General features: G+C 40.0%; 1 protein-coding gene across 3 annotated transcripts in view; it reads right to left on the reverse strand.

Annotated features, from left to right (window-relative positions):
• kiaa0586 (KIAA0586 ortholog) overlaps positions 1-27896 on the reverse strand; it is a 533649-nt gene that overhangs the window by 165389 nt on the left and 340364 nt on the right. For all 3 annotated transcript variants that reach the window (XM_060829108.1, XM_060829107.1, XM_060829109.1), the window contains exon 19: positions 27287-27403. In XM_060829108.1, coding sequence (XP_060685091.1) covers positions 27287-27403 — 117 coding nt within the window. The remainder of the gene's footprint in view (positions 1-27286; positions 27404-27896) is intronic.

Here is a 27896-nt window from a genome sequence, read left to right on the forward strand (position 1 = left end):
TTGTTCGTAATTCATTGGCACTTGACTAGCCAAATGTTAGTTGCTAAGCCAGAATGTTATCCAGGTTTTAACTACATGTGATTTGTAAATGAACTTGAAGTTTGTGCAATTATCAACGAGCATCCCATTTAGAGTCACAGAGATGTACAACATGGAAACAGACCCTTCGGTCCAACTCATCCATGCTATCCAGATATCCCAACCTAATGTAGCCTCATTTGCCAGCATTTGGCCCATTTCCCTCTAAACACTTCCTATTCATATACCCATCCAGATGCCTTTGTACCAGCTCCAACAATTTCCTTTGGCAACTCATTCCATACACACACCACCCTCTGTGAGAAAAAGTTGCCTCTTAGGTCCCTTTTAAATCTTTCCCCTCTCATAGTGAACCTTTGCCCTCTAGTTCTGAACTCCCCCACCATGGGAAAAGACCATGTCTATTTACCCTGTCCATGCCCCTCATGATTTTATAAACCCTGAACCTTCGTGCTCCAGGGAAAGTAGCCCCAGTCTATTCAGTCTTTCCCAATAGCTGAAACCCTCCAATCCTGTAAATCTTTTCTGAACCCTTTCAAGTTTCACAACATTCTTCCTGTAGAAGGGAGACTAGAATCGAACAAAATATTCCAAAAGTGGCCCAACCAAGGTCCTGGACAGCTGCAACATGACCTCCCAACTCCGATACTCAATGCTCTGACCATTAAAGGAAAGCATATCAAATGCTGCCTCCACTATCCTATCTGTCTGCAACTCCACTTTCAATGAGCTATGAACCTGCACTCTAAGGTCTCTTTGTTCAGCAACACCTCCCAGGACCTTAGCATTAGATGTATAAGTTCTGCTCTGATTTGCCTTTCCAAAATGTAGCACCGCATATTTATCTAACTTAAACCCCTTCTGCCATCCCTGGCCCATTGGCCCATCTGATCAAGATCCTGTTGTACTCCGAGGTAACCTTCTTCGCTGTCCACTACATCTCCAATTTTGTGTAATCTGCAAATGTACTAACTATACCTCCTATCTTCACATCCAAATCATTTGTATAAATGACGAAGAGCAGTGGACCCAGTACCAATCCTTGTGGCACTCCACTGGTCACAGACCTCTTGTCTGAAAAAACAACCATCCACCACTACACTCTGTTTTCTACCTTCGAGTCAGTTCGGTATCCAAATGGCTAGTTCTCCCTGTATTCCATGTTATCCAACCTTGCTAACCATTCTACTATGAGGAACACCTTACTGAGGTCCACATAGATCACATCCACTGGTCTGCCCTCTTCAATCCTTTTTGTTACTTCTTTAAGAATCTCAACCAATTTAGTGAGACATGATTTTCCATGCACAAAGTCATATCCCTAATTAGTCTGTGCCTTTCCAAATACATGTAAATCCTGCCCTTCAGGATTCCCTCCAACAATCTGCCCACCGCCGATGTCAGGCTCACAGGTCTACAGTTCCATAGCTTTTCCTTACCACATTTTTTAAATAGTGGCACCAAGTTAACCAACCTCCAGTCTTCTAGCACCTCACCTGTTACTATCGATGATCCAAATATCTCAGCAAGGGGCCCAGCGATCACTTCCCTAGCTTCCCACAGAGTTCTAGGATACACCTGGTCAGGTCCTGGGGATTTATCCACCTTTATGCATTTTAAGACATCCAGTACCTCCTCCCATGTAATATCGACATTTCCTGACATTATGATTCAAGAAAGGTCATTGATAACCCAGCTGATGATGTTTGGGCATAGGATACTGCCCTGAGAATCTATTGCAGCAATGCCTTGTGGCTAAGTTGTTGCCAATAACTACAATAATGTTTTAAGGTCAGGGGCAGGAGTTTAGAGGGGAATGTGAAGAAAATATTTTTCATCAAGAGGGTGGTAGTGGCAGAAACCATCATAATATTTAAGAATTACTTCAATAATTCTGATGCCTAGACATACAAGGCTATGGTCCAAGAACTGGAAAATGGAATATAATTAGGTGGTTGTTTTTGACCAGGTCATCTTGATGGGCCAAAAGGCCTTTTTCTGTGCTGTACACTCCTATTACTCTATGTTGCTTTATGTTATGGATTATGCCAACCAGTTATGGTTATCCCAGTTCACAACTATTTTAATTTTACTCAAACATCTTGTTGCTAAACAGTTAAATGCAGCCTAGATATCAAGGGCAGTCATACACCTCACCTCTGTAATTAAGCTCTTTGTCTATGTTTGGAGCAAGGTTCGACTTTTGAATAGTTAATTTGTATTGCATGCTGTTTTACCAGTGCTATAGTTCCAAACAGAAATGCCTGCTCTGTGATGTTGTGTATTTCAGATCTGAAGTGCACCAGCCTGCTGTATTAAGATAATTAAAAACAGCTGCCAGCCGTCTGATTTCAACATATGAAGGGAAAATAGTAACAGCTACATCCCTAAAACTGCACACTATGCAGAATTTTCAACAGGGTTACTTGTTTTTATCTACAAAAATTTAGAAAGCTTGATATCCACAATTGATCTTTGGTTTCATCGCAATCTACAGAATGCATTTTTGGTAAACAACGTGCATTTTCAAATAATAAAATATTGACACATAACAGCCCATTTGGTAATGATACGATCCAACAACTGGTTTCCAGTCCATGCTAAAGTATCTGATTTTCTACTGGAGTAACTGCTTCAGTAATTCTGCTCTCACATTTTTATTTGGGTTTCTGCATTCTGCCAGAGGCAACTGCTTTCTAATTATCTACCAACATATTTATTCTACCAAACACTATGGATAACTCAATAGCTCTGCAACTCTCACGGTTAGCACAATTAACCAATGAATAATGCTGCAGCCGATTTTGTGCAAAACATATTGACTCAAAGTTTACAGCTAATTTGAAAACAGACTTTTCAATGTTATTTTGAAAACAGACATGCAGGATTTGTGGAGTTCTGAAAGCAGTTAGAGTCATAGAGTCATAGAGACGTACAGCATGGAAACAGACCCTTGGGTCCAACCTGTCCATGCTGACCAGATATGCCAACCCAATCTAGTCCCACCTGTCAGCATCCGGCCCATATCCCTCCAAACCCTTCCTATTCATATACCCTTTCAAATGCCTCTTGAATATTGCAATTGTACAAGCCTCCACCACATCCTCTGACAGCTCCTTCCATATACGTACTACCGTCTGCATGAAAAAGTTACAACAGTGGCCTAACCAATGTCCTGTACAGCCGCAACATGACCTCCCAACTCCTGTACTCAATATTCTGACCAATAAAGGAAAGCCTACCAAATGCCGCCTTCACTATCCTATCTACCTGCAACTCCACTTTCAAGGAGCTATGATCCTGCACTCCAAGGTCTCTTTGTTTAGCAACACTCCCTAAGTGTATAAGTCCTGCTAAGATTTGCTTTCCCAAAATTCAGCACCTTGCATTTATCTGAATTAAACTCTATCTGCTACTTCTCAGCCTATTGGTCCATCTGGTCCAGATCCTGTTGTAATCTGAGGTAACTCTCTTCGCTGTCCATTACACCTCCAAATTTGGTGTCATCTGCAAACTTACTAACTGTACCTCTTATGCTCGCATACAAATCATTTATGTAAATGACAAAAAGTAGAGGACCCAGCACTGATCCTTTTGGCACTCCACTAGTCACAGGCCTCCAGTCTGAAAAACAACACTCCACCACCACCCTCTGTCTTCTACCTTTGAGGCAGTTCTGTATCCAAATGGCTAGTTCTCCCTGTATTCCATGAGATTTAACCTTGCTAATCAGTCTTCCTTGGAACCTTGTCGAATGCTTTACTGAAGTCCATATAGATCACATCTACCTCTCTGCCCTCATCAAACATCTTTGTTACTTCTTCAAAAAACTCAATCAAGTTTGTGAGACATGATTTCCCACGCACAAAGCCATGTTGACTATCCTTAATCAGTCCTTGCCTTTCCAAATACATGTACATCCTGTCCCTCAGGATTCCCTCCAACAACTTGCCCACCACTGAGGTCAGGCTCACCGGTCTATAGTTCTCTGGCTTGTCTTTATTGCCCTTCTTAAACAGTGGCACCATGTTTGCCAACCTCCAGTCTTCTGGCACCTCACCTGTGATTATCAATGATACAAATATCTCAGCAAGAGCCCTAGCAATCACTTCTCTAGCTTCCCACAGAGTTCTCAGGTATACCTGATCAGGTCCTGGGGATGTATCCACATTTAACCGTTGTTGTGGGTCTGTTCGCCGAGCTGGGAATTTATGTTGCAGACGTTTCATCCCCTGTCTCGGTGACATCCTCGGTGCTTGAGAGCCTCCTATGAAGCGCTTCTGTGATGTTTCCTCCGGCATTTATAGTGATTTGTACCTGCCACTTCTGGGTTTCAGTTCCAGCTGTCCGCTGCAGTGGCCGGTATATTGGGTCCAGGTCGATGTGCTTATTGATTGAATCTGTGGATGAGTGCCATGCCTCTAGGAATTCCCTGGCTGTTCTCTGTTTGGCTTGTCCTATAATAGTAGTGTTGTCCCAGTCGAACTCATGTTGCTTGTCATCTGCGTGTGTGGCTACTAAGGATAGCTGGTCATGTCATTTCGTGGCTAGTTGGTGTTCATGGTTTGTCCTATGTAGTGTTTTGTGCAGTCCTTGCATGGGATTTTGTACACTACATTGGTTTTGCTCATGCTGGGTATTGGGTCCTTCGTTCTGGTGAGTTGTTGTCTGAGAGTGGCTGTTGGTTTGTGTGCTGTTATGAGTCGTAGTGGTCGCAGCAGTCTGGCTGTCAGTTCAGAAATGTTTTTGATGTATGGTAGTGTGGCTATTCCTTTGGGTTGTGGCATGTCCTCATTCCGTTGTCTTTCCCTTAGGCATCTGTTGATGAAATTGCAGACAACACGACTATTATAGGACAGGCCAAACAGAGAACAGCCAGGGAATTCCTAGAGGCATGGCACTCATCCACAGATTCATTCAATAAGCACATCGACCTGGACCCAATATACCGGCCACTGCAGCGGACAGCTGGAACTGACAACCGGAAGTGGCAGGTACAAATCACTATAAATGCCAGAGGAAACATCACAGAAGCACTTCACATGAGGGTCCCAAGCACTGAGGATGTCACCTAGACAGGGGACGAAATGTCTGCAACACAAATTCCCAGCTCGGCAAACAGAACCACAACAACGAGCACGCGAGCTACAAAAAACTTTGAACTTTTAACCGTTTCAAGACATCCTCTAAAGATAAATATTGCTGATGAAAGAACATCATGTTTTGTGAAGGCTTTCGTCTTTCACTCATGAGGACAATTCACAAGAATATCAATTCAAAAGGAAAACCAACATCACATGAAAGCTAAATGCTGGTTGACTAGCAAGTGGACTGATTGGTTAGAGGCATTGTCATGGATAATGCACTAGTTAATGATGACTGACAGTAACTGTCATGCTGTCTTTAAATTTTAAACTAGGCAGGTTGATTCTGCTTAGTCAAAGCGCTGACCTGAGTGAGGAACCAGAAAATGGCAGTCTCCTGCTTCAATGAGTTGAAACAGGCACGGTGAAGGTATGTTCTCTTTCTGTAGGCAAAGAAAGGTCTTGTTTATCAATACATGTAGCTTTCATTAATCACAAAATGCACCATGCTGAAGTGAACTAAAAATCCTAAACTGTTTGTCAGCATAATTATTCACACACTCAGGATTATTTAGCAAATGTTGTCAACTTACAGAATCACATCTAATTTTGGATAGAGTTGTGAGCTTTGCAAGTTTGTGTTGGTTGGGTATGGTCAGGACTTTGCTTGTCATGAACAGGTGAAGAGATATGCTCTGTGATAAGATCCGCCAGTCTTTGGGCCGTATAGTCTACGTACCGAGCATCACACTGGCTCTGAAACTCTTCAATCACATTACGCATTCACAGAACAGGTATAACATCTTTTTGACTTGACAGAGTTAATGGAAAATACTGCTACTGCTACTTCGTGGTATTTATTGCTTGAAGCTTTGTGAATCCTTATTCTTCCGGGGTAGACACAACACTTTCAGGATCAAAATTAATTGTCTTAACGCTGTTCATCAGTTTCTGCGATATCCAGTAAGAACTGATCTGATCAGGGTCACCAATATATCATAGGATGGCTTTGGTGAGCCCTGTTTCAGTATCAAGTTTGCATGAAGAACAAATTGCTCAGGCCCTCTTTGAGCAATACTCAAGTTTTGTACTGCCAGACAAATATAAGTAGCACTTATTGTTGAAGAAAATGATGCATTCTCATAGGGGTCCAGTTTGAATATTAACATTCAATGCCACTGTTAGTATTCAATTTGTGTTTCATCAAGTGGAGACATAGGAATTTCATTGAATCATTTTGTATGCCATTTGGAAAATTTCCAGAACATGAATTAGAAGAGATCCCAATGTGCACACTACAAATCTGCCTCTTGATATCAGTTGCTATCAGAAGTGCAGAACTGGCATGGAATCTGAAGACTTACAAGAGGGTGTGTAGTTGTGATGGGAGTGACAAAATCTATGTGGCTATTTCCCAAAATACAGCCATGGAATGAAACAATTAGCAAAAATAGGTCACAGATAATGAAAAATTCCATTTGCATTAAACTGTTCCCATTTGCCATTTTTAGATTCCTGAGGAATGAATAAAAGGAAAAAAAACAGCTACATCACATTTAATGTGCAATCTTAGAATTTTACATTGTGTTCAAAGATGCAAGTTGTTCCACAAAAAAAAGAATTCCCAGAGCTTAGTAAAACCACCAAGCTATCTGGTGAAATCGACTATTCCTAATCATTTTAAATCACCAAAGCAAGTAAGTAACTAAATGTTACTAGCATCAAACCTAACAGTGTTTATTGTTACCATATGAAAAGTCACTTTTGATTTGAATTTGAGGTAGAAATTCAAAGAGAAATGGATACTTACAAGTTTGTTGTGCAGTGAGTAACAATTTTTTGAAATTGAATTGTTCGCAATAACATATACTTGGGGCTTTTTGACATGATCAGATATAATAAGAAGCCAAAATTATACTTAACCTATACAATGTGCTAGGTTTGAATTAATAAATGGATTATATTACAATGGAATATTTTGGGAGCAAAAGAAAATAGAGATGGGATGTTCAGTGCATGGCTAACTATAGCCAGTTGCTTTCAGTACAGGTAGCATATCAATTTCTTGCTGCTGGCAAACTTGCTTGGCTGATGCATGCAGCCAGCACTAAACATGATATTAAATCAATATATTCCTCAGCAGACAGCCCAGGTCTGTGTGAGAACAGCATAATTTTGTCACCTTGCACTGCTTAAAGGGTGTCAGAACCATCTGAGGGAGAAACTCTAAACAGTAGTAGTGAAAATGATTTAGATTTAGATTTTTTTGTCACATGTACTCAAGCACAGGACTACAGCGAAAAATGCACAATGTACATGCACCATCATAGGTATAAAGGTTCCTAGATACAAAAAACGTTGGTACAAAGTAGTAAGAGTGAGAAACAAAGTTAAAAAATTAAGTATTACAGACTATCATAGTATACATAGAAAAATAAAGAAATACAGATCGTTTTGCTGTAATGTGCGTTTGGTCAATGCAAATTGGCTATAATGTGATTGATGAATAGGGGATGCTGTTTCTAAAGCGCACACTTTTAAAATGTATGCTGGCTATAACGTAATTGCATTACCATTGGTTTAACTGCTACCTTTATGGCATGATTTTTATATAGCACGGGGTCGCATAAGAATGTAACTATCGCATTCTAGAAAAAATGCCTGTTAAGTAATAGTTAACATTAAAGTCATTCTTGATACAAACTAGAAAAATAAAGAAATAAAGCTAAAGGTTCAACAGTTTTCCTTGATTGCTTAGCCATAAAGAGGCTCCAATCTCCTTCGCTTAGCTTGCTCTCCAGGAGACCTCAGCTGCCTGTTTTCACCAATGCTGCAGATACCAGGGGACCACCCTCATTGGTTGATCTTCCTGCATTGAGTTCAATTCTGAACAACAAAGACAATGCTCTGGACCCAATGAAGCTTTGATGCTATCGCTGCTACTGCTCAAGTTGCAGCCTCCAATCTCCTCCTGCTGCCTTCAGAATTTGTTTGGCCAAGGCCCACTCGCAGCCTCTGATTACTGGGTTGGCAATGGGCCCCACTTTCACCACCAGCCGCCTCGGGCTGCTTTCCCTGATCTCGCTGATGGCCAACCCGTTGCCTGTTCGTGCTGTTCAATCCCGTTGCTCTCTACAGAGTCATGTAAGGTTAGCAGAGTAGTGAAAGATAGAAAAATAAAAGGAAAAGTAAACAAAATGCAGTAACAAGGGAGAGAGCCTGCTCCATGATCTGCTGATGCTTTCCTGGCAGCTTTTTGGAGGTCACCCTCCAGACAAACTGTGCAAAGGCAATAACCAGTAAGCCATAGTGGTCAATGCCAGGAATTAAACGTGAAGATACAGATATAGTGCATCTATCAGATATTGGCAGTCCGGTGTTGCCCTGGTCAGTTCATCACATTTATCCTAGACATTACAGATAAAGGGTAGTTGGCACCAGGACAGGAACTTGGACGTTGTCTTGAGTGGGATAGTGCACAGAAAGGAAATCCATTTCCCCCAAGACCAGCAGAGGAGACCTTGCTATCAGAGCCTGCTAGCCTGGTCTGAGCGTTCTACCTGGGTCAGGGTTGTCTCAACCTTCTTGAGGAATACCCAGCAGTATCAAAGACTTTGTCCACAGCACCAGGCTAAGTGTCACTATCTTCCATCTGAGGCCTCTAACTCTCATTTGCTCTGTTACTGTACCCATGTCCCACACAGGCTTATGTTCTACCACTGTTATTATCAAGTCTAAATTCTTCCCTCACTCACTCTAACTTACCTAATCCATTGAGACTAATACCTGCATGGCCTCTGTACCTCCTACTCGTGTTGTATAATTCATCACTTTTCCTCATCAGCAACTGCAGTAACAGCTGTGCCAGCCATTTTCATCTCACTGTGTCCCTCTCTTTGTCATATTCTAGGCGAAAGCAATTGACTACAGCCAAGACAGGTGGTGGGATACCAACATTCAGCTCCTCACCCCTTATGAGGAGGGGATCCAGACTGCAACAACCTGAAATGACAGACTGACAGTACCCAAGCCCCTGGAATGATAGTGGTTACTGCCCTTGACTTACTTTGCTGGAACACCATGCATGAAGGATGTCACCCTTGCCTTGTCTCCCCTGAGAGTCTGAGATAAGGCCAATTGGTTAAAACACACGCACTGCGTTTGACATACACGTGGCTGGCACAGATCATGTGACAATGAAGTAACACAGCTACATATCAACCCCATCAATTGGTGACAGCTAATGATCATGACAAGTTGCCTGACTTTGCTCTGTGCTAAATGACAAGGCCAAGTACTGAGAAGTTTTAAGCTCTGGCTGAGGGGGCAAAATGCAAAAAGATAAGACAAGGCAGACATGCTGTGAACATTGAAGTAGACGCAAAGTGAGTGAGAGCTAATAGAACAAACAAGGAGCACTGAGATGAATCCTCGTCAAACCATGAGCTGTTTCCTATCCGTGTGAGTATACAGTCCTGGTAGCAGCAATGTAATGAAAGGGGCTGATGCATTCCAAAATGCCATACTGAAATGCAGCTGCAGCCCTTAAGTAAATCAGAGATATACCATGATGATGTAGTGTGGCTAATAACTATTTAATGCCGATATCCATGGACATGTCAGTGTGCAACCACTGCCGATGTAGTGCCTGGAGATCTTAATACTGGATGTCTAGGTTGGAGGAGCATTTGCAATTTGGAATGCAAGGTATTTGCTTTGATTTTCATGTCAGGAATTCTCTGTATCCAAATCATATCTAGCAGATAGGAGAATAGAAAAATGCATATTAATGGTGTGTGATTAGGTAATAATGAGAGTGATAATGAGTATTAATTCATGCAAATAAGACTCTTGCTAGTTGCCAGTGAGATCTTGCACTATTATCCAACAGTTTGTTGGAAAATGGAACTTTTTGATCTCAAAATTAGGAAGATCCTCAAACTTCTTGTCAAAGTCCATGTCATTCAAGGCGTGGAAAGATTTCACTTTACGTGTTGCATTGGAACTTCACCCTTTAGTAAGGCATGGAAACTTGAGATACTGTTGTGAAAGTTTAGCCTACATCATGCAAGGGCAGTCTCCTGCCATTATGGATGCAGAAATCAGTATTGAAATTTGTTTAAAAGATGTCAATAGCAACTTTTCAATAGATTTCCAGAATAGCTGGCGCTCCCTCCCTTGCTCGACCTCCTAGCCTGCATGGCGACCTTCCGGCTTGGTGTAGTAGCCTCCTGGCTGGTGGGGCAGCCTTCTGGCGTAGCGTTCTCTCTGACCAGCATGGTGGTCTCTTGGCCTGGCATGGCCTCAATATGGTCTGGCAGACTTGAGGTGATACCAGAGTGATCTCCCAGCCTCATGATCCTCAGGGTGAAGCTCGGGTGCCAGGGTGGACTGGATGCTAGGTGCCAGCTTGGTACAGGTTGGAAGGCCGCTGTGCTGGACTTTTATTCTGCAATGTTGAACAGTTTGTTTCTCTATTTTGTAACTAAAGAAGCTGAACCTAGGTACCTTTGTCCCTAAGATGGTGCTGTAAGTGGCAATGTACAAACCTTTCACTGTATTAATTTGAATATATGTGACAATAAAGCTAATTCAATTCAATTCAATGAAGTGAACCTGCTGTCGACCCTCAAGAACGACAGCACTCATTTCCCATCAATGCCACTGACCTTGCTGTTGCCTGTCTGCCAGCCACACTAGACTGCTGATGCCTGTGTGAAATGCTGGAAGCCAGAACTTTTCAAAGATGTTTCCCATGGCCGTCTCTTGTAAAACAGAGCAGTGGTGTCTTCCCTTATGCAAAAGTGGATGGCAAATTGGGAGATGCTGTAAATATGACCTTCTACAACCTAAAAGAAACCTGATGCAGAAACATGCATGGCCATGGTCAACTTCAGTTACTGGCAATACTTTTGTCACACAACTCTGAGACTGCAGTTGTAGCTATAAAGGTGACAGATTTAATTAGGAATGTCATAGAGTCATTGAGATGTACTGCACAGAAACAGACCCTTTGGTCCAATTCATCCATGCCGACCAGATATCCCAACCCAATCTAGTCCCACTTGCCAGCACATGCCCATATCCCTCCAAATCCTTCCTATTCATATACTCATTCAGATGCCTTTTAAATTTTGCAATTGTACTAGCCTCCACTACTTCCTCTGGCAGCTCATTTCACCCTCTGTGTGAAAACGTTGCCCCTTAGGTCTCTTTTCTATCTTTCCCCTCTTACTCTAAACCTATGCCCTCTAGTTCTGGACTCTCCCTATCTCAGGGAAAAGACTTAATCTATTTATCCTATCCACGCCCCTCATGATTTTATAAACCTCTAGGAGGTCACCCCTCAACCTTCGACGCTCCAGGGAAAGCAGCCCCAGCCTATTCAACCTCTCCATATGGCTCAAATCTTCAAATCCTGGCAACATTCTTCTAAGTCTTTTCTGAACACTTTCAAGTTTCACAACATCTTTCAAATAGGAAGGAGACCAGATTTCATGCAATATTCCAACAATGGCCCAACCAATGTCCTGTACAGCCACAATATGACCTCCTGACTCCTGTACTCAATACTCTGACCAATAAAGGAAAGCATACCAAATGCCTTCTTCACTATTCTATCTACCTGCAACTCCACTTTCAAGGAGCTATGAACCTGCACTCCAAGGTCTCTTTGTTCAGCAACATTCCCTCGGACCTTACCATTAAGTGTATAAGTCCTGCTAAGACTTGCTTTCCCAAAATGCAGCACCTCACATTTATCTGAATTAAATGCCATCTACCACTTCTCAGCCCATTGGCCTATCTGGTCAAGATCAAGTATGTGAGACATGATTTCCCCCACACAAAGCCATGTTGACTATTCCTAATCAGTCCTTGCCTTTCCAAATACATGTACATCTTGATCCTCAGGATTCCCTCCAACAACTTGCCCACCACTGACATCAGGCTCACTGGTCTATAGTTCCCTGGCTTGTCCTTACCACCCTTCTTAAACAGTGGCACCACGTTAGCTTACCTCCAGTCTTCTGGCACCTCACCTGTGACTATCGGTGATACAAATACCTCAGTTAGAGGCTGGGCAATCACTTCCATAGCTTCCCACAGAGTTCTAGAGTACACCTGATCAGGTCCTGGAGTTTTATCGACTTTTATGCTTTTAAAGACATCCAGCGTGTAATATGGACATTTTTCAAGATGTCACCATCTATTTCCCTACATTCTATATCTTCCATGTCCTTTTCCACAGTAAATACTCATTTAGTATCTCCCCAATCTTCTGCGGCTCCTTGCTGATTTTTGAGGGGCCCTATTCTCTTCTTTTTGTCCTTAATGTATTTGTAAAAACCCTCTGGATTCCTTAAAGAATTTTAAACATCTATACAATGTTTAAGTAGAATGTCTTAACCAGGCAAATCCAAAAATCAAATTCTTGATGTTGAGAAAACTCTCCAAATTAAGTCCTCACCCCTTCTGCAGTGATCTCAGAATCTTGTCCTCAAGTAGCATGAAGTTTAGTTCCGTGCAATTCCATCTCATTAATACTCTGAACTCTGCATTACCATCACACTTCCGACATTCCTCTCCAGAGTTAAGAGACTTGATGGTGCAATCAGTAAAACATAGTGGCACCAGGCAATTTGTTTTGCCACCTCTTGTGCAGGTTGTGGAATGGCTGTACCAGCCATCACATCTCTGAAATTGAACTGCTTCATCTGCAGAAGGTGCCTCCAATGTCAATGATGACGCTGTTCCTTAATCCATGCAATTTAACATTGGCAAAGCCTCACAACATCATTACAGCTTCAAGCATGTATTTTGGATGTTGGGGCAATAAGAACTTGTATTCATTGTTGCTGGCTATTTTGTACTGAGGGACAGACAGGCATCTTAGATATCTATCCAGGACTTTTAATGTTGTCCAGCGTCTGCACCTTAGCTACATTTTAGCATTGCACATTTAGTGCTGAGTTGGAGGCAAACACCATGAATTAGCCTGCTTTTCATTCAGAAGTAATAAGCAACTTGTGACAGTGCTGAGCACTGAGGAATAATTGCATCAGTCAGAGAAAAGATGAAAATGTCACAGTATGCATGCAGTTTACACGGGAAAGCAGAGATGTGTGAGAGTCAAAGGGGACAAACGTTTATGGCGTGAGAGTGTAGTTTGTCAGTCAGTCAAGAATATCACATCAGTCAAGGAGTTGATCCAATTTCAGTACAGGGCATTGGCCACTGTCAGTCAAGTGCTTGATCTGATGTAAGTTTGAAGATTTTGTGGCCTTGCAGTCTGTGGTTTGAGTAAGTTAGAGTTCAAGGTCAAATGCAAGCAGTCCAGGGATTAAAAGTAGATAAGTCAAGCTGCTGGTGAGAGAGCATGCTGATGGATGGGTCACAGTCAATTAGGGAAAGCACATAGCTCAAGTCACTCAAATCTGGTATGGACTCCATTGCACTAGATTAAGAGGAGAATGGTCACATGATAGGGTGAAATTGCAAATCATAGGATGGAAATTCATAGTGAATAGGAGGGGACTGGGAGCACTTGAAATGGAAGGGTTCAAGCAGGTCACATTTACTCTGCCCGTTGCATGGATTGCTATGTGGTGCCAGCAAAGACAGAGGAAGGTCCAGAGTCATGGGTTCTGGGGGTAAAGCGAGACAATAACAGTAATGTAAATGGGTTCAAATGCATTGGGAATGGAGTGGGAGTTTGAAAGGACTCTGGGTAGCAAAACAAAAGGAAACCTGAAGGATAAGGGGAAATTCTTGGGTCAAAGTACTTAACATCTTTCACGCTGTGGAACATAAAATTGAGGAGAAAAAAAGCAGAAGAAATTGTTTGCCTATAAAAGAAGGAATCTTCTGCTTATTCCACTTCAGCATTGAGGAACTGCTTATTTGTTTTCTGCGAATAATTCATTAGCTTTGGTCAAAAAACATTTACATGAAAATGCACCAAGCTTTTTTCAGTATTTGCTTAGAACTGCCAGGGCTAGTTTAGTGGCTTTTTTTTTGTAGAGTCCATTTTGGATTGTTCCTCACTGAACAAAGAACCAACATGCATTTACACAGGGATGCTCAGTTAGCTACAGACCACTAGCACAAAAAAGCCTGAACAGATATGTTTGCTGTCACAGAAACACCATGATCGAAAATATCCCACAAATATGTGTTGCTGAAGTGAAGAGTTAATTATGCACAATTCACTGATACTAAATTCAAAAAATATGTTTGCATTTCAGCCAGTAATTGCTTTTCACCAATGAACGTTGAATGTCTGGAAATATTGGTGATGTTCCAATTCAGTAATGACTAAGACTGATTCAAAGAGCATGTTACAACACATTTACAATATAGGAACAAAGAATATGCAATCTACTGTCAAAAGGAAACAGAGTTTGAAATACAAGGTTAAACTGACAAGATATAAAAAAAATTGCGAGTATTGATTAGTATTTATCTGATGTTGTTAAAAGTTAAGAGGTTGGTAATGCTCATTTCTTCCTGTGCTTAATCACCACTACAAAATGACACCCAGGTGGTCAAATTTCACCAACAAATTATTATTCAAATTTGATCAAAGTTATGGAACTAGACAGCTAACTAACTGTGGTGTTCTCGTGATAGGTGATTTTGATTATACATCCAAATACTTCCATTTAACAAGGCGCGTTTTATTGCACATGAATATACAGTATATGTATGGATTTTCTTTAAGCTATTAAGGCTTTTGAACAGCTTTGGATATATTAATCAAACATATGCTCTTTTAATTCTGTAGTCAAGTATTTCACTAACTGTGCATATTTTATTATTTATATTCATGATAAACCATTTGAGGAATAAAGCAAGCATTCTTTCATTAATTATAGGGCAACAAAATGTTTGAGTGCATTTGTATTTGGGCAGTACAGGAATGTGCAGTCAGTTTAGAGTGTATCGAATCACAGGATTATATACACCAAGAGGTAATGACTGTTGCGATATGGTATACAGCCAAACATCTGTTTCAACAGTATTTTATAAAAAAACGGAAATGAAATAAAACAACAAGAGTAGCTACCAAGAATTCAAACATAATAGGGTTACTCCTTTCTAAATCTGACTCACAAGTTTTCTCCTAAATTTTAAGAATGTACAAACTGCTCTGTTTTTTTTCTCATTAGTTTAATGAATCTCTGTCAAATTAATAACTAGCTTTATCACAAACAATGAGTTAATTTTTTGAGGATGATGATGAAATCCCTCTAGTTTCAGAAACACATGTTGAGGCTAAGAGTATAGCAGCCTTTCTTTGCATTCATAAACAATACGTTAAGGATATTAAGGAAAATAAGTATTAAGTGATTGACTGTCTGAATTTAGAAGAAAACAATTTTTACTAAGTGATAACTCTCAAATTGTGTTATTGCATACATTACAAAATCTAAATTACATTTTTGGATTGTTTACATTACCACGAATTTCATCTGATCACTCACTTGATAAGTGCGTTGCATAATTGTCACAAGAGTTCATTCATAAACACAACAAAAAAAGAGAAACAGCAGCTTTCAAATATATTTTCATTTCACATGTTCCATGACATTTCTGTTTACTGGCTGCTAAGTATTGAGAGGAAATGGGAATGCTGAACCAGCATTCCAATGGGACTCGTACAATACAAGATGTCCTGAGATACTGGAATGATCCCCAATGGTACATCGTATGTGATTGAAATATAAAAAAAATTTCATTTGTGTATTGCGCCTCTGATTTAGTATGGCTAATCTTTCTCATCCTACAGCTCATGATTAAGCATATCTTTATTCAGTACTCTAAGATGCACTCCTGCATTCCTCATGGGTTGCTCAGTGAACTCAGTCGAGGAAAAATAAATATGTTTTCCTCTAAGATAACAAAGAATCTAATGGATCTTGTGGTCCCTTGTTCTTTTAGCTAAAGATTTTGAGGATTAGAAATAGGGATGCTACAATTTATGTCACAGGCATTATGGGCCAAACATCGTCTTTCTGTGCAATATAATTTAATGCATTGAGTTTCCTGGTTACTTCAGGTAGAAAAACATGTCCGATTCAGACCATTATGACTTCTGCTGGGAAAATATATGTAAGGATGACAGGTGGGCAAAAGACTTTGATGGGCTCATAGTTTACGTTCACATGTGAAGATGATGTACTTTAGGTGACTTTGCATCTTTGTACAAGTCAGAACACACAAAAGATGAAAAAAGAAATAATGGAAAAGAAACACAACCATTGACAAACCCTTCTATTAGGTTGTAGAAGAATCAACATACAGTGAACTCAGTCTGTGAAACTTGCCTCTCATGAAACTTGATAATATTTTGCTTTTAAAATAATTAATAAAATTCCAGTGCTGCAGTGAAATGTGTACACATTTTGTAAACATTAATCTGTATTCTTTAGCTGTTATAGATCACTGGGATGTCACTCACATCAAAACAAATGACTGTAGATGCTGGAATTCTGAAATAAGCTGAAAATGCTGGAAATAATCAGTATGTTAGGAATGTGTGGAGTCAGAAACAGAGTTAATATGTCAGGTTGACTTTTCATCAAAAACAGAAGTAGTTAAAAGGGTCACAGGTTTTCAGCAAGTACAGAAGCAAAGAAAGTGGGAAAAGAGGACAATCTCTAATAGGGGTGAAAGGCAGGAGATGTTAGATGACAAAATGAATCATGACGAAAGAAGCAATGAAAAAGAAGCAAAAAGACAAGGAGATGTAAATGGGAATAGCAGAATCAGCAGGAACAAGAGCAAAGATTATGATATGAAATTGTTGAACTCAGTGTTGTGTTCAGTCATGAAGTGAAAGATGAGATGTTGTTTCTCAAATTTCTACTAACAACTATACTGAAATGGTGTCGGAGACTGAGGACAGAGAGGTGAGATTGTATGTGGGTCAGAGAATTAAAGCATCAGCAATTGGAAACTCAGTGTAACAAATGTGGACAAACAGCACAGAGACAGCCCCAACTGGTCCATGCCAACCAAAATTCCATCAACACTAACCCCATTTCCCTGCACTTGGCCCATAAACTTCAAGACCTTTCCTATCTATGTATTTGTCCAAATGTCTTTCCAATGTCGTTAATGTATCCACCTCAATCACTACCATTTGCAGCTTATTCCATATGCGTACTACCCTCGGTGTAAAAATGTTGTCCCTCGGGTTCCTTTTTATTCTTTCCCCTCTAATCTTAAACTGATGCCCTCTAGTCCTTGATTTCCTCAACCCTGGAAAAAGACTGAGTGCATTCACCCTCTCCATGCCTTTCATGATCTTATACACTTCTATAAGATCCCCCCTAAACTCTGAAGAAAAAAAGTCCTAGCTTGTTCAAACTCAGACTTGTAAATTTCTTCAGCACTCTTTCCAGTTTAATAACATCTTTCCGATTGCAAGGTGAACAAAATTGAACACAATACTCCACGTGTGGCCTCATCAATGTCCTGTACAACTGCAACATAACTTACCAACTTCTATACCTTAATGACCTGATTGATGAAGGTCAGTGTGCCAGAAACCTTCTTCACTGCTCCATCTACCTGTGACTCCACTTTCAGAGAACCATGTGCCTGAACTCCAAGATCCCTCTGTTCCACTGCACTCCTTAAAGCCCCACCATTCACCATGAAACTCCTACCTTAAAATGACTTCACAAAATGCAAGACCTCATACTTATCTGTATTAAACTCCATATATTTCCTTGGCCTAATCTGTATTTGTTGCCCCAGAGTAGAGATCATTGTATTTTAAACAATGAACATGCTATATTATATTAAAAGAGGCACAGGTAAACTACTGTTTCCTGGTTGAGGCAAGGAGGAGATAAAAGGGCAGATATTGCATTGCCAGCACTTTTAGGTGGGAAGATAACTTGGGAAGAGAAGATAATTGCAAAGGGAATTGTCCATTTGGAATACAGAAAAGAGAAGGGAAGGGCATTTTCATGGTGGCATCATCATGGATATGGCAGAGGTGTTTTGTTGAAAATGAAAGTGGAAGAGAGTGAAGAATGAAGAAAGTAAGATCCCTATCTAGGACAGAATGGAATGGGTCAGAACAGCATTGAGAAATGGAAAAACACATTCAAAGGTCATGTCAGCCACTGTGCACAGTGGGTAAAGGATTAGAATGGCAATGGAATCCTTGGTTGAGGAAAGAAGATGGCATAACAGAAGCACTAGTGTGAAAGAAGTAATCGGCAGAACAAATGTATGGAAAATGTATAATTTGCAAGTGGACTGAAAAGTTGAACAGTCAAGGTATTTATGGAATTTTGTGGTCTTAAAATGGATATTGCATGATTGTTTACCTCCAGCAATGGGGGCAAAGAAGTCAAGAAATTGAAGGCATGACCCAAAACCACAACATATAAAGCACAAGGGAATGTTGGAAATTAGAAGCAAAGTGAATGATTTTTTTTTACAGTGAGGCAAAATCAAGAAATGGTACATTTACAGTAATCAAGGTACCAGATAAAAAAGGTGAGGGTTGAGATCTGACGAGAACACATAATAGGCAGGCAGAACATGATGTCACATGGTTAAACAAGCAAAGTCAGTATGGCTTCATAAAGGAGAGATCACAGAATCATAGAGATGTATAGCACAGAAACAGACCCTTCGATCCAACCCATCTGTGCTGACCAGATAGCCCAACCCAATCTAGTCCCACCTGACAGAACCCAGCCCATATCCCTCCAAACCCTTCCTATTCATATACCCATCCAAATGCCTCTTAAATGTTGCAATTGTACCAGCCTCCACCACATCCTCTGGCAGCTTATTGTTTACAAGTACCACCCTCTGCGTGAAAAAGTTGCCCCTTAAGTCTCTTTTATATCTTTCCCCTCTCACCCTAAGCCTATGTCCTCTAGTTCTGGACTCTCCCACCACAGGGAAAAGACCTTATCTGTTTATCCTATCCATGCCCCTCATAATTTTATAAACATCTGTAAGGTCATCCCTCAGCCTCTGATGCTACAGGGAAACCAACCCCAGCCTGTTCAGCCTCTCCCTATAGCTCAAACCCTCCAACCCTGGCAACATCCTTGTAAAATTTTCAAGTTTCACAACATCTTTTTAATAGGAAGGAGACCAGAACTGCGTGCAATTTTCCATCAGTGGTCTAAGCAATGTCCTGTACAGCCGCAACATGGCCTCCCAACTCCTGTACTCAAACTCTGACCAACAAAGGAAAGCATACCAAACGCCTTCTTCATTATTCTATCTAACTGCGACTTCACTTTCAAGGAGCTATGAACCTGCACTCCAAGGTCTCTTTGTTCAGCAACACTCCCTAGGACCTTATCATTAAGTGTATAAGTCCTGCTAAGATTTGCTTTCCCAAAATGCAGTACCTCGCAGTTATCTGAATTAAATTCCATCTGTCACTTCTCAACCCATTGGCCCATCTGATCTGCCTGAGAAATTTATTAGAATTCATTGAGGTAGTAACAAGCAGCATAGATAAAGGGATATCAATAGACATAACATATATGAATTTCCAAAATACAATCAGTGAGATGCTGCATGTAAGGATACTTAATCAGAGTCCATGGATCTGAGGGTGGGTTTGACTAATAGATGAGAGTTGCAATAAGGGGGGCATTCTTAGAATGGTGACCCTTCAAACACATGGCATCAACGTCGACTTCATTAGTTTCTAAATCTCCCTCCCCCCACCTCATCCCAGATCCAACCCTTCAGCTCAGCACAGCCCTCTTGACCTGTCATCTTCCTTCCCACCTATCAGCTTCAGCTCCACCCTCCCCAATGACCTATTACAATCACCCCTCCCACCTGCATCCACCGATCGCCTTCCCAGCTACCTACTCCCCAGCCCCACCCCTACCTTCCTATTTATCTCTCAGCCCTCTTATTCCCAACATTCCTAATGAAGGGCTTATCCCTGAAACATCAAGTCTCCTGCTCCTCGGATGCTGCCTGACCTGCTATGCTTTTCCAGTGCCCCACTTTTCGACCTGTAACTAGCAGGCTTCCACAAGAATCAGTGCTAAGGTGATGACTGTTTACAATATATATGAATAACTTAGATGGAAATGAAGATGGAAACCAAGTTGGAAAATGACACAAGATAGGTAGAAAGGCAAGTGGTGAGCATGGCACAAACAACTTACAGAGATAGGTTAAGTGAGTGAGCAAAAACTTGGGAATGAGAAGCAATGTGGAAAAATGCAAGGGTATACACTTCGGCAGGAAGGAAAGAGGAGTTAAATATTATTTAAATGGAGAAAGATTGTAGAAAGCTACAGCACAGAGGGATTTGGGGGTCCTCATGCATAAATCATAAAGCTAGTATTTAAGTTCAGCAGGTGATAGGGAACACAAATGGAATGTTGGCCTTCATTGTAATGGGAATGGAGTAAAAAAAAGGAGGTTTCACTAAAACTATGCAAGTTACTACTTAGTCTACACCTAGAACACTGAATAGATTTGGACCACTTAACTAAGGAAACATATACTGGCTTTGGAGGTATTCCTAAGAAAGTTCACTTGGTCGATACCACGCATGGAGGGATTTCCTTATGAGGTTGATTTGGTTCAGTTTGTACTCAGTGCAGATTAGGAGAGTGAGAGGCAACCTTTGAAACATGTAAGATTTTTAGGAGGCTTGACAGGGTAGATGTAGAGAGGTTGCTTCCCTTTGTGAGAGAGTCTAGCCCAAGGTTAAAAGCTGAGAATAAGGAGTCATCTATTTAAGACACAGGGGAAGAGGAATTTCTTCTCACAGAGAATAGTGAATCTGTGGAATTGTTTACTGAAGACAGCTGTGGAGATTTGGTCATTAAGTAAATGCAAGGTTGAGATAGACATTTTTAATCATAAGGGGATCAAGGGTTATGGGGATAAGGCAGGAAAGTGGAGTTGAGGAATATCAGAGCAGCCACGATTTCACTGAATGGCAGAGGGGACTCAATGGGCCAAATGGCCTACTTCTGTTCCTGCATCTTAAGGTATTTTGGATTCCCACAGCACGTATCTCACCACTGAGTAAAACTAGTGCCGACAGTCATAAAGCACTTAAACATTATAAAGAACTAACTCCCTGCATTACCTGATGACACTTTGCAGAGGTTTCCATTCTAGTATAGTTATAGAAAATACTTATGCCAGGATAGTAATCTTTTGATGAAGTTTAAAGTAATTTCCTCACCGCTATCCTGACCAGCAGATATGATAAGAGCAACTGATTCTAGTCAAGTAATACACTTTGGTTGTAATCACATCCAAATGATTAACTGATCCAACTAGGAATAAATAATTTGGACATTGCTCCCCAGCTAATTTCAAATTGGTTCAAAATAAAAGCAAATAAGTGTTGAAATACTCAGCCTCTGTGTAGAGAACAGATAATACATAGCATTTCAATTGTAGACCCATCATCAAAGTTGGAATAAATATAAATAAATACAACCATTTAAAAAGAACATAACAAAGGCGCAGAAGAGGGAAAAACAACACACAAGTACAAGGCCTGTAAAGCGTGATTGAACAGAAAACAAAACGTTTCATGGTTCAGACAGGTACAGCTTAACACAACAGACAAACTTAGAGAATTCAATGACAAATTTCTCAATAAACCTAAGTCACATGTCTACATAACTTCACCACTTAACTGTATCCTGTTTTTAATTTCACCACTTTTGTGATGTCCATGCATATGTATATTTGTTGATGACTTTCTTTGTTTGCTTTTTTTTAATGTCTTTGCATTGTGTTGAATGGTTTAGCTGAAATGTTACTATAGTAATTCAAGAAGCCTGACTGGAAAGGAACATAATTTTTTGTTGAACACCAAAATATAGCCATCTACCTCATGGTGTACATAGTTAGTTCAAGCCCAGAGCAGTTCTGCAGGTCATTCCTGGGTCTGGTTTATAAAAGACTCAGGTGGTGCAGGTGAGCAGGCCATTCCCAGTTACCAAGGGAACTCATATTCAACTAGCTCCATAGCGAAAATAATAGTGATTCCCCATGGGTCTAAAAGAAGTTTTCTCACTTGCCTTGCCTATTATTTCCAAAGAAGTTGATTAACCTGCTGAGTGTTATCAGCATTTTCTATTTCTGTTTCAAATTCCTAACATATTTTTTATTTTGCTTTTTATTCAAATTGTCTTTGCAAAGATAGCTCACCACCATCTCCTCCAGGGTAATTAGATATGGGGAATAAATGTTGGCCTACAATGTGCCAACCACATCCCATGGACAAATGAAAAAAAAGATATTTTTAACATTAAATACCAAGAGTCTTTGCTTTTTATTATGCTTGTCTCATGTGTCTTTTCTCCTCAAATTTCAATGGAGAACTGTGTCACCCATTTGATTCAAGAACAGTGGTTCACATTTCTCGCATTCAGAAAGTCTCTGATGCATTGAAATTGCAATGATAAACTAACTTTAAATACCTGCACACTATTCATTTGTACTACTTCTGTTTAAAAATGAGTCAAAGAGAGAAAAAATACAAAAATAAGAATTACTTACTACAGCCCAAACTATGTTTCACCAGTTAAAAATGATCAGAAACAACAAAGCTTTCAAAAGCAAAATTCTTCCACTAGAAGAAAAAAAGGCACAGAATACCACACATTCACACATCATTAAAAATCGCAAGCAAGCTGTATAAAAAAAGCAGTAAGCTTTATTAAGTTTATTCCCCTCCAGACACAACTACATTTAGACATGTTTTCAAAAGACTTTGAATCAATGTAACACTAAAAAAAATCTTGAAGTATTTGCCTGAAGCATTCTGTTTCTACGTCCCCTTTATCAAAATTTATGGATTGAAGAAATACTTTCAATGAAGCCAGAACTCAGTAAAATAATAGCAAACATGAAAGGCAAAAATCAGATAAAAAAGCCATGGTGATTAAATGTATAATCATGGGGAATTTCAAGCCCCCATGGGCAAACATGAAGTCGCTGGATGCTGAATTTCGCACTGACAGATGTTGTGCTGGTCCACTGTCAACATCCCAAAACAGGGCCATTTTCTTTGAGATATGATCGAAGCAGAGTGGCAGGGGTCACCTTGCAAGTGGTGGATAATCAATTCAATTAATTGGGTTCATTGAGACCTAATTAGGATTTCCTAGAGAAGCTGTAGCTTCTGACTGTAGTCTGGGGGTGGGGGTGGGGGTGGGGGGGGGGGGGCGGGAATTAGTGGCCCTCCATACAGTCTTCCAGACCCTCTTTGGCCACCTAGCTTCAGTTGCAGGCACAGACTGATATGTAGAGGAACCCCCTTATACAACAGTAGCCAGACTGCTGAGGCCACATTTAAGTTTAAATTTTGAAACAAGTTGGAAAGAGAGCAGCAAAACTTGGGACAACATTCTGACTTGTGCTCATAACTAGCAAGTTACATTTGCATCACACATAGACAATGACATCTCCAGCAAGAGAGAACCTAACCATCACCCTTGATATTCAAAGGTATTACCATTGCTGAATGCCTCATGATCAATATCCTGTGGTTGACCACTGACCAGAAACTGGCCTTATGCAAAGTTTTAACTGGTTAAATTTCAGCATCTTTCCAAAATATACTCAAAGAGGCAGGATTCCTAATACTATAATCCTAACCGACACTTCCCAATCCACACCTAAGCTTCTGCAAGAGTGGGTCAGATGCTGGGAATTCTACAGGGAATAACTCAGTTGCTGACTCCTCAAAGCCCATCTACCAGCTGCAAGGCATACATCAGGAAAAAAGTGAAGTCCTCTCCACTTGCCTGAATAAGTGCAGCAGCAACACTCAAGAAGCTTGATAGTATTCAGGACAAAATAGTCTACCTGACTAGCGCTCTATTCACTACTTTCCACGTTGATTGCCTTCCCCATCAATACACAATGTACATTAATGTATATCATAATGTGTATCACCTCAAAGATACGATATTGCTGTTCCTTCAATGAAGGGTCAACATTCTGGAACTCTCTTAACAGTTCTGGATGTATCTATGCCACATGGAATGTCCACATCTCATAAAAGAGTAAACCAAAACACAACTCAGAAAGAGGATATTTGGCCCATTGTGCCTGAGGTGACTCTGCAGTAGAATGAATAAATTAACACCATTGCTCTGCACTTTCTCCATTGCCATTTTTTTCTCCTTCAAGTATTTATGTAGTTTCATTCTGTACGTTATGATTCCAAATAAAAAATGTCACAATTCCGGTACCATTCTTTAAGCAGATTCTTTTTGTTTCAAGTAGACAGTTGGAAATCCCAGGTTTTTAATTAAGATAATAGAACCAGAAAATTCCACAGCCTTGAACAAACAATCTATACTTTATCGTACAACACAAGTAAAAATAAACAATCTACAACATTTGTTATAATTCATTTTTTTTAACTTGGAGGGTTGACATGAGATAAATATATGTTAACAGATTAATTGTGATTGTACATCCCACAGCTGGCTGATGCAGTCAAAATAGATCCAATCAGATATTAGAGACACTCTGGGTCACCAAGCCTCTTTAAAACTCTGTATTCTTTTTCAAGTTTTCCAATTCTTTCCTGATAGATCCAGCCTTGAAACACCCTCAAGATCCACTTTCACTGACTGTTCACACTCTGGTAGTTTAATGACATCCCCTTAGACTACATTCCACGAGATTCCTGAGACTGTACTCCAGCATCTACTCAAGGGCACAATTGCAGTTGTTTGAGAGAGAGTTAGCTTCACTGAGCTGCCAATTTCTTCAAGCTCCAATATTTCTCAGCTACACCAAGCAAACACTATTTGTGGCCTTTCTTCAACCCACTCTCAGCTGCACTGAATTGTCAATAACTTTCAAGCACTCCTCTTGCCTGAATTGCTTGGACTCTGCTAATCTGTGCTGCCTGTAGCCACCACTTTTCTTTAGTATTCTCAGCTTCACTCCGCAACTAACTTCTCCCAGCAATCACACAAGTAATTTGAAAACCAGAGAACAAACTTCTCAAGTTCCACCCATCTGTAAAAAGGTAACATGCTCTGGGCAATCCTGACCAATAAGGTTTCATATCTCTCATTTACAATTTCTTTTTCAGTCTGATAAAGCAGATGGGCTTTATACCTGAGTTCACTTAATGCTTTTAGCATTATTTAGCTCTAACTCCCAAAACAATTACTTCTGTTCTGATTCGATTAAACAAGAATGGTTATCTCTTAAAGCAGAAAAGCCAAATGTTTTAGGTACACTCGGCTTAAAGATGCTTCGATTGCATTTTCCAATTTCTATGGTTAAACTTGAATTCCTAAACTGAAATTACATGCTAAAACACATCAACAAAGAGCTAGATATTCATAATGTCATTACTGAATTGGCATCTACCATTCTTATGTAAAGTACATAACCAATCAGATAATTATTTGAGAATACATTTTTTCAGCTTGTCTCTGGTTCTTTAGCTACCTCAGAAAGCTGAGTTTGACACAAGAACGGAAATATATTAGCTTTAAAGTGTCATCTAAGAGAAACCGTTTCAACTTTTGATACATATTGGTACATTTGTTAGATGTCAGCTTTGGCTTTGATATAATTTCCTACTAAGAGGGGATGAAAGCTTTCTTCAGAACTGCTAAACCCAATGAAGTTGCATTTGTGCTTTATAAGCTTAACTTAAAACAGTTATACTTCATGACTCAGAATAACTAATCAGAAGCATTGTAGGGCAGAATGTAAATGATTTGTGGCAAATTGGACAATAACTGCAGAGAAGTAGGGGTCTGGCCTCCCCTAAGCACTCAGTGAGAAACCTGGAGGAAGAATTAGCTTCATGGTAGGAGCACTTTATCTATTTCTTTTACCTGAGGACATTTGGTGACCTTTAAACATAGTCTGCGGCATTGAGCTTGAACATCTGGAACTGAAAGCTGGTTGGCACATTAATATTACTGACCTGTGTTAGTTTTTTTTCACCCTACAATTATCTGTGATATAGATAGCAAAGAAGGTGCCCATGACAAATAATAGCTGGATATAAAACCATAAAGCACACTGCTGCTGAACCTTCATATTTCTCATTCTTGCTAATGTTGATCTCACCTAGCGCATGCCCTGTGCAACATAACCTGTATGCCTCTAAGTTTTGTTTTACACCCTTTGATTTGAACATCCCTGCTTACTATAATCTGCTTGTACTGCTCATAAATAAAGATTTTCACTGTTCTTCGATGCATGTGACAAAAAAGAAATCAATCAACCCTGGAACTGCCATTCAAAGGGGTAAGGTGTTCATTAGGACAGTGATAACATCTTAAACTATTTTAATGGTTTGGTGTTCATCTTGGTATTTGTGAAGAGTTCCTGGTTGAACATGCGGTTTTAATTTCTCTGATAACCAAGAGCAACTATACAATCAAGTTTACAATTTACTTAAAACCAAAGGAAAGTAGACTTGCAGGATTCTGGAGCATGCCCTTTCCAGTGTTTGAGCATCCAACCTGACCCAATAGTGGGTGACAAGGAGCGGATCTATCACTGGCAGATTTACCGCCCTTGATTTTAGATAACTCTTCAATGCAATATTTTAATTTGTAACATAGACCAATTTGTGCTTTTAAGATTGTAAAGTTTTAACTGGTTAAATTTCAGCATTTTTCTAAAACATACTCAAGGAGACAGGATTCCTGATACTATAATCCTAACCGACGTTTCTCAATCTGCACCTAAGTTTCTCAAAACATTAATAAGTAGTGTCTCGGGGAAATGCATCTGCAGTCTACATTGGGCAACCAGAAATTCAGCAGCTTGGATATCATTAATTTAAGCATGATGATGAGTTTCATGGATTTGGCCAGCTGACCAAAGAAATATTGTCCAAAATGTTACTAAAAACTTCAAACTACACTTTTGCCACATACATCCAGTACTAATAGCATGTGACCATCCTTTCCTGCTTTGTGGAAGTATGCTCGTCAAGAGGCAACTTCAAAATGTTATTATCAGTGACTGCTCATGACCTTAAGTGAAATGTCATCCAAATTTGGATTCTAATAATAGATGTACAAAAGGCAAGAGATAAAAAAAACTACTGGATCCACACATTATGCAAGCTGACCTGAGTTCTTGCTTTAAACAGAAACATTTAAACATAATGAAAACAAAGATACCTGGATTGGAGTTTGTACAGGATAGGGCATAACCTGCGGCTGCTCAGGGCTTGGTGATCTCTGGCTCAGTTCAGGACTGATACTGGGAAGGCTATCGATATCCACGTTCGGCAGTACCTGAAGATGAACAAATTAATTTTCACGATGAATTTAAAACTTTTCAATAAATCACAGTCTGTGATTTTTTTTATTTTCAGAAATAGGATTTTCCTTGAAGATGTGTGTTCCAAATTATGAGAATTATTTAAAGTTCTGTTATATTGAAAATATTTGCTTCAGTTAAATCAGCCACCATGACTAAATGGTGTTTTTCATGAAATTTCTGATCATTTTATTTCTTAACAAAGTTCATTTGTGGTTCGTACCTATGACATTCAGTTTATTAGAATGCATTTATTTGCCAGTTGGTCAAGACCAGAATTACGATTGAATCGAAACTAGTTCAATACCTCTTAACTGGTTCTTGCTGATTTAAACAATAGAACTGTTTTTCTTTTATTTGTGTTTAGGATGTGGACAACACTGACAAAGCAGTATTTATGGCTCATCCCTAGTTGCCTAAGGGCATTGCGAGCCAACCACATAATGAGTGACTGGAATCATCTGTGGG

This window comes from Hemiscyllium ocellatum, chromosome 8 (genome assembly GCF_020745735.1).
Source record: "Hemiscyllium ocellatum isolate sHemOce1 chromosome 8, sHemOce1.pat.X.cur, whole genome shotgun sequence".
In the NCBI taxonomy this organism is placed as follows: domain Eukaryota; kingdom Metazoa; phylum Chordata; class Chondrichthyes; order Orectolobiformes; family Hemiscylliidae; genus Hemiscyllium; species Hemiscyllium ocellatum.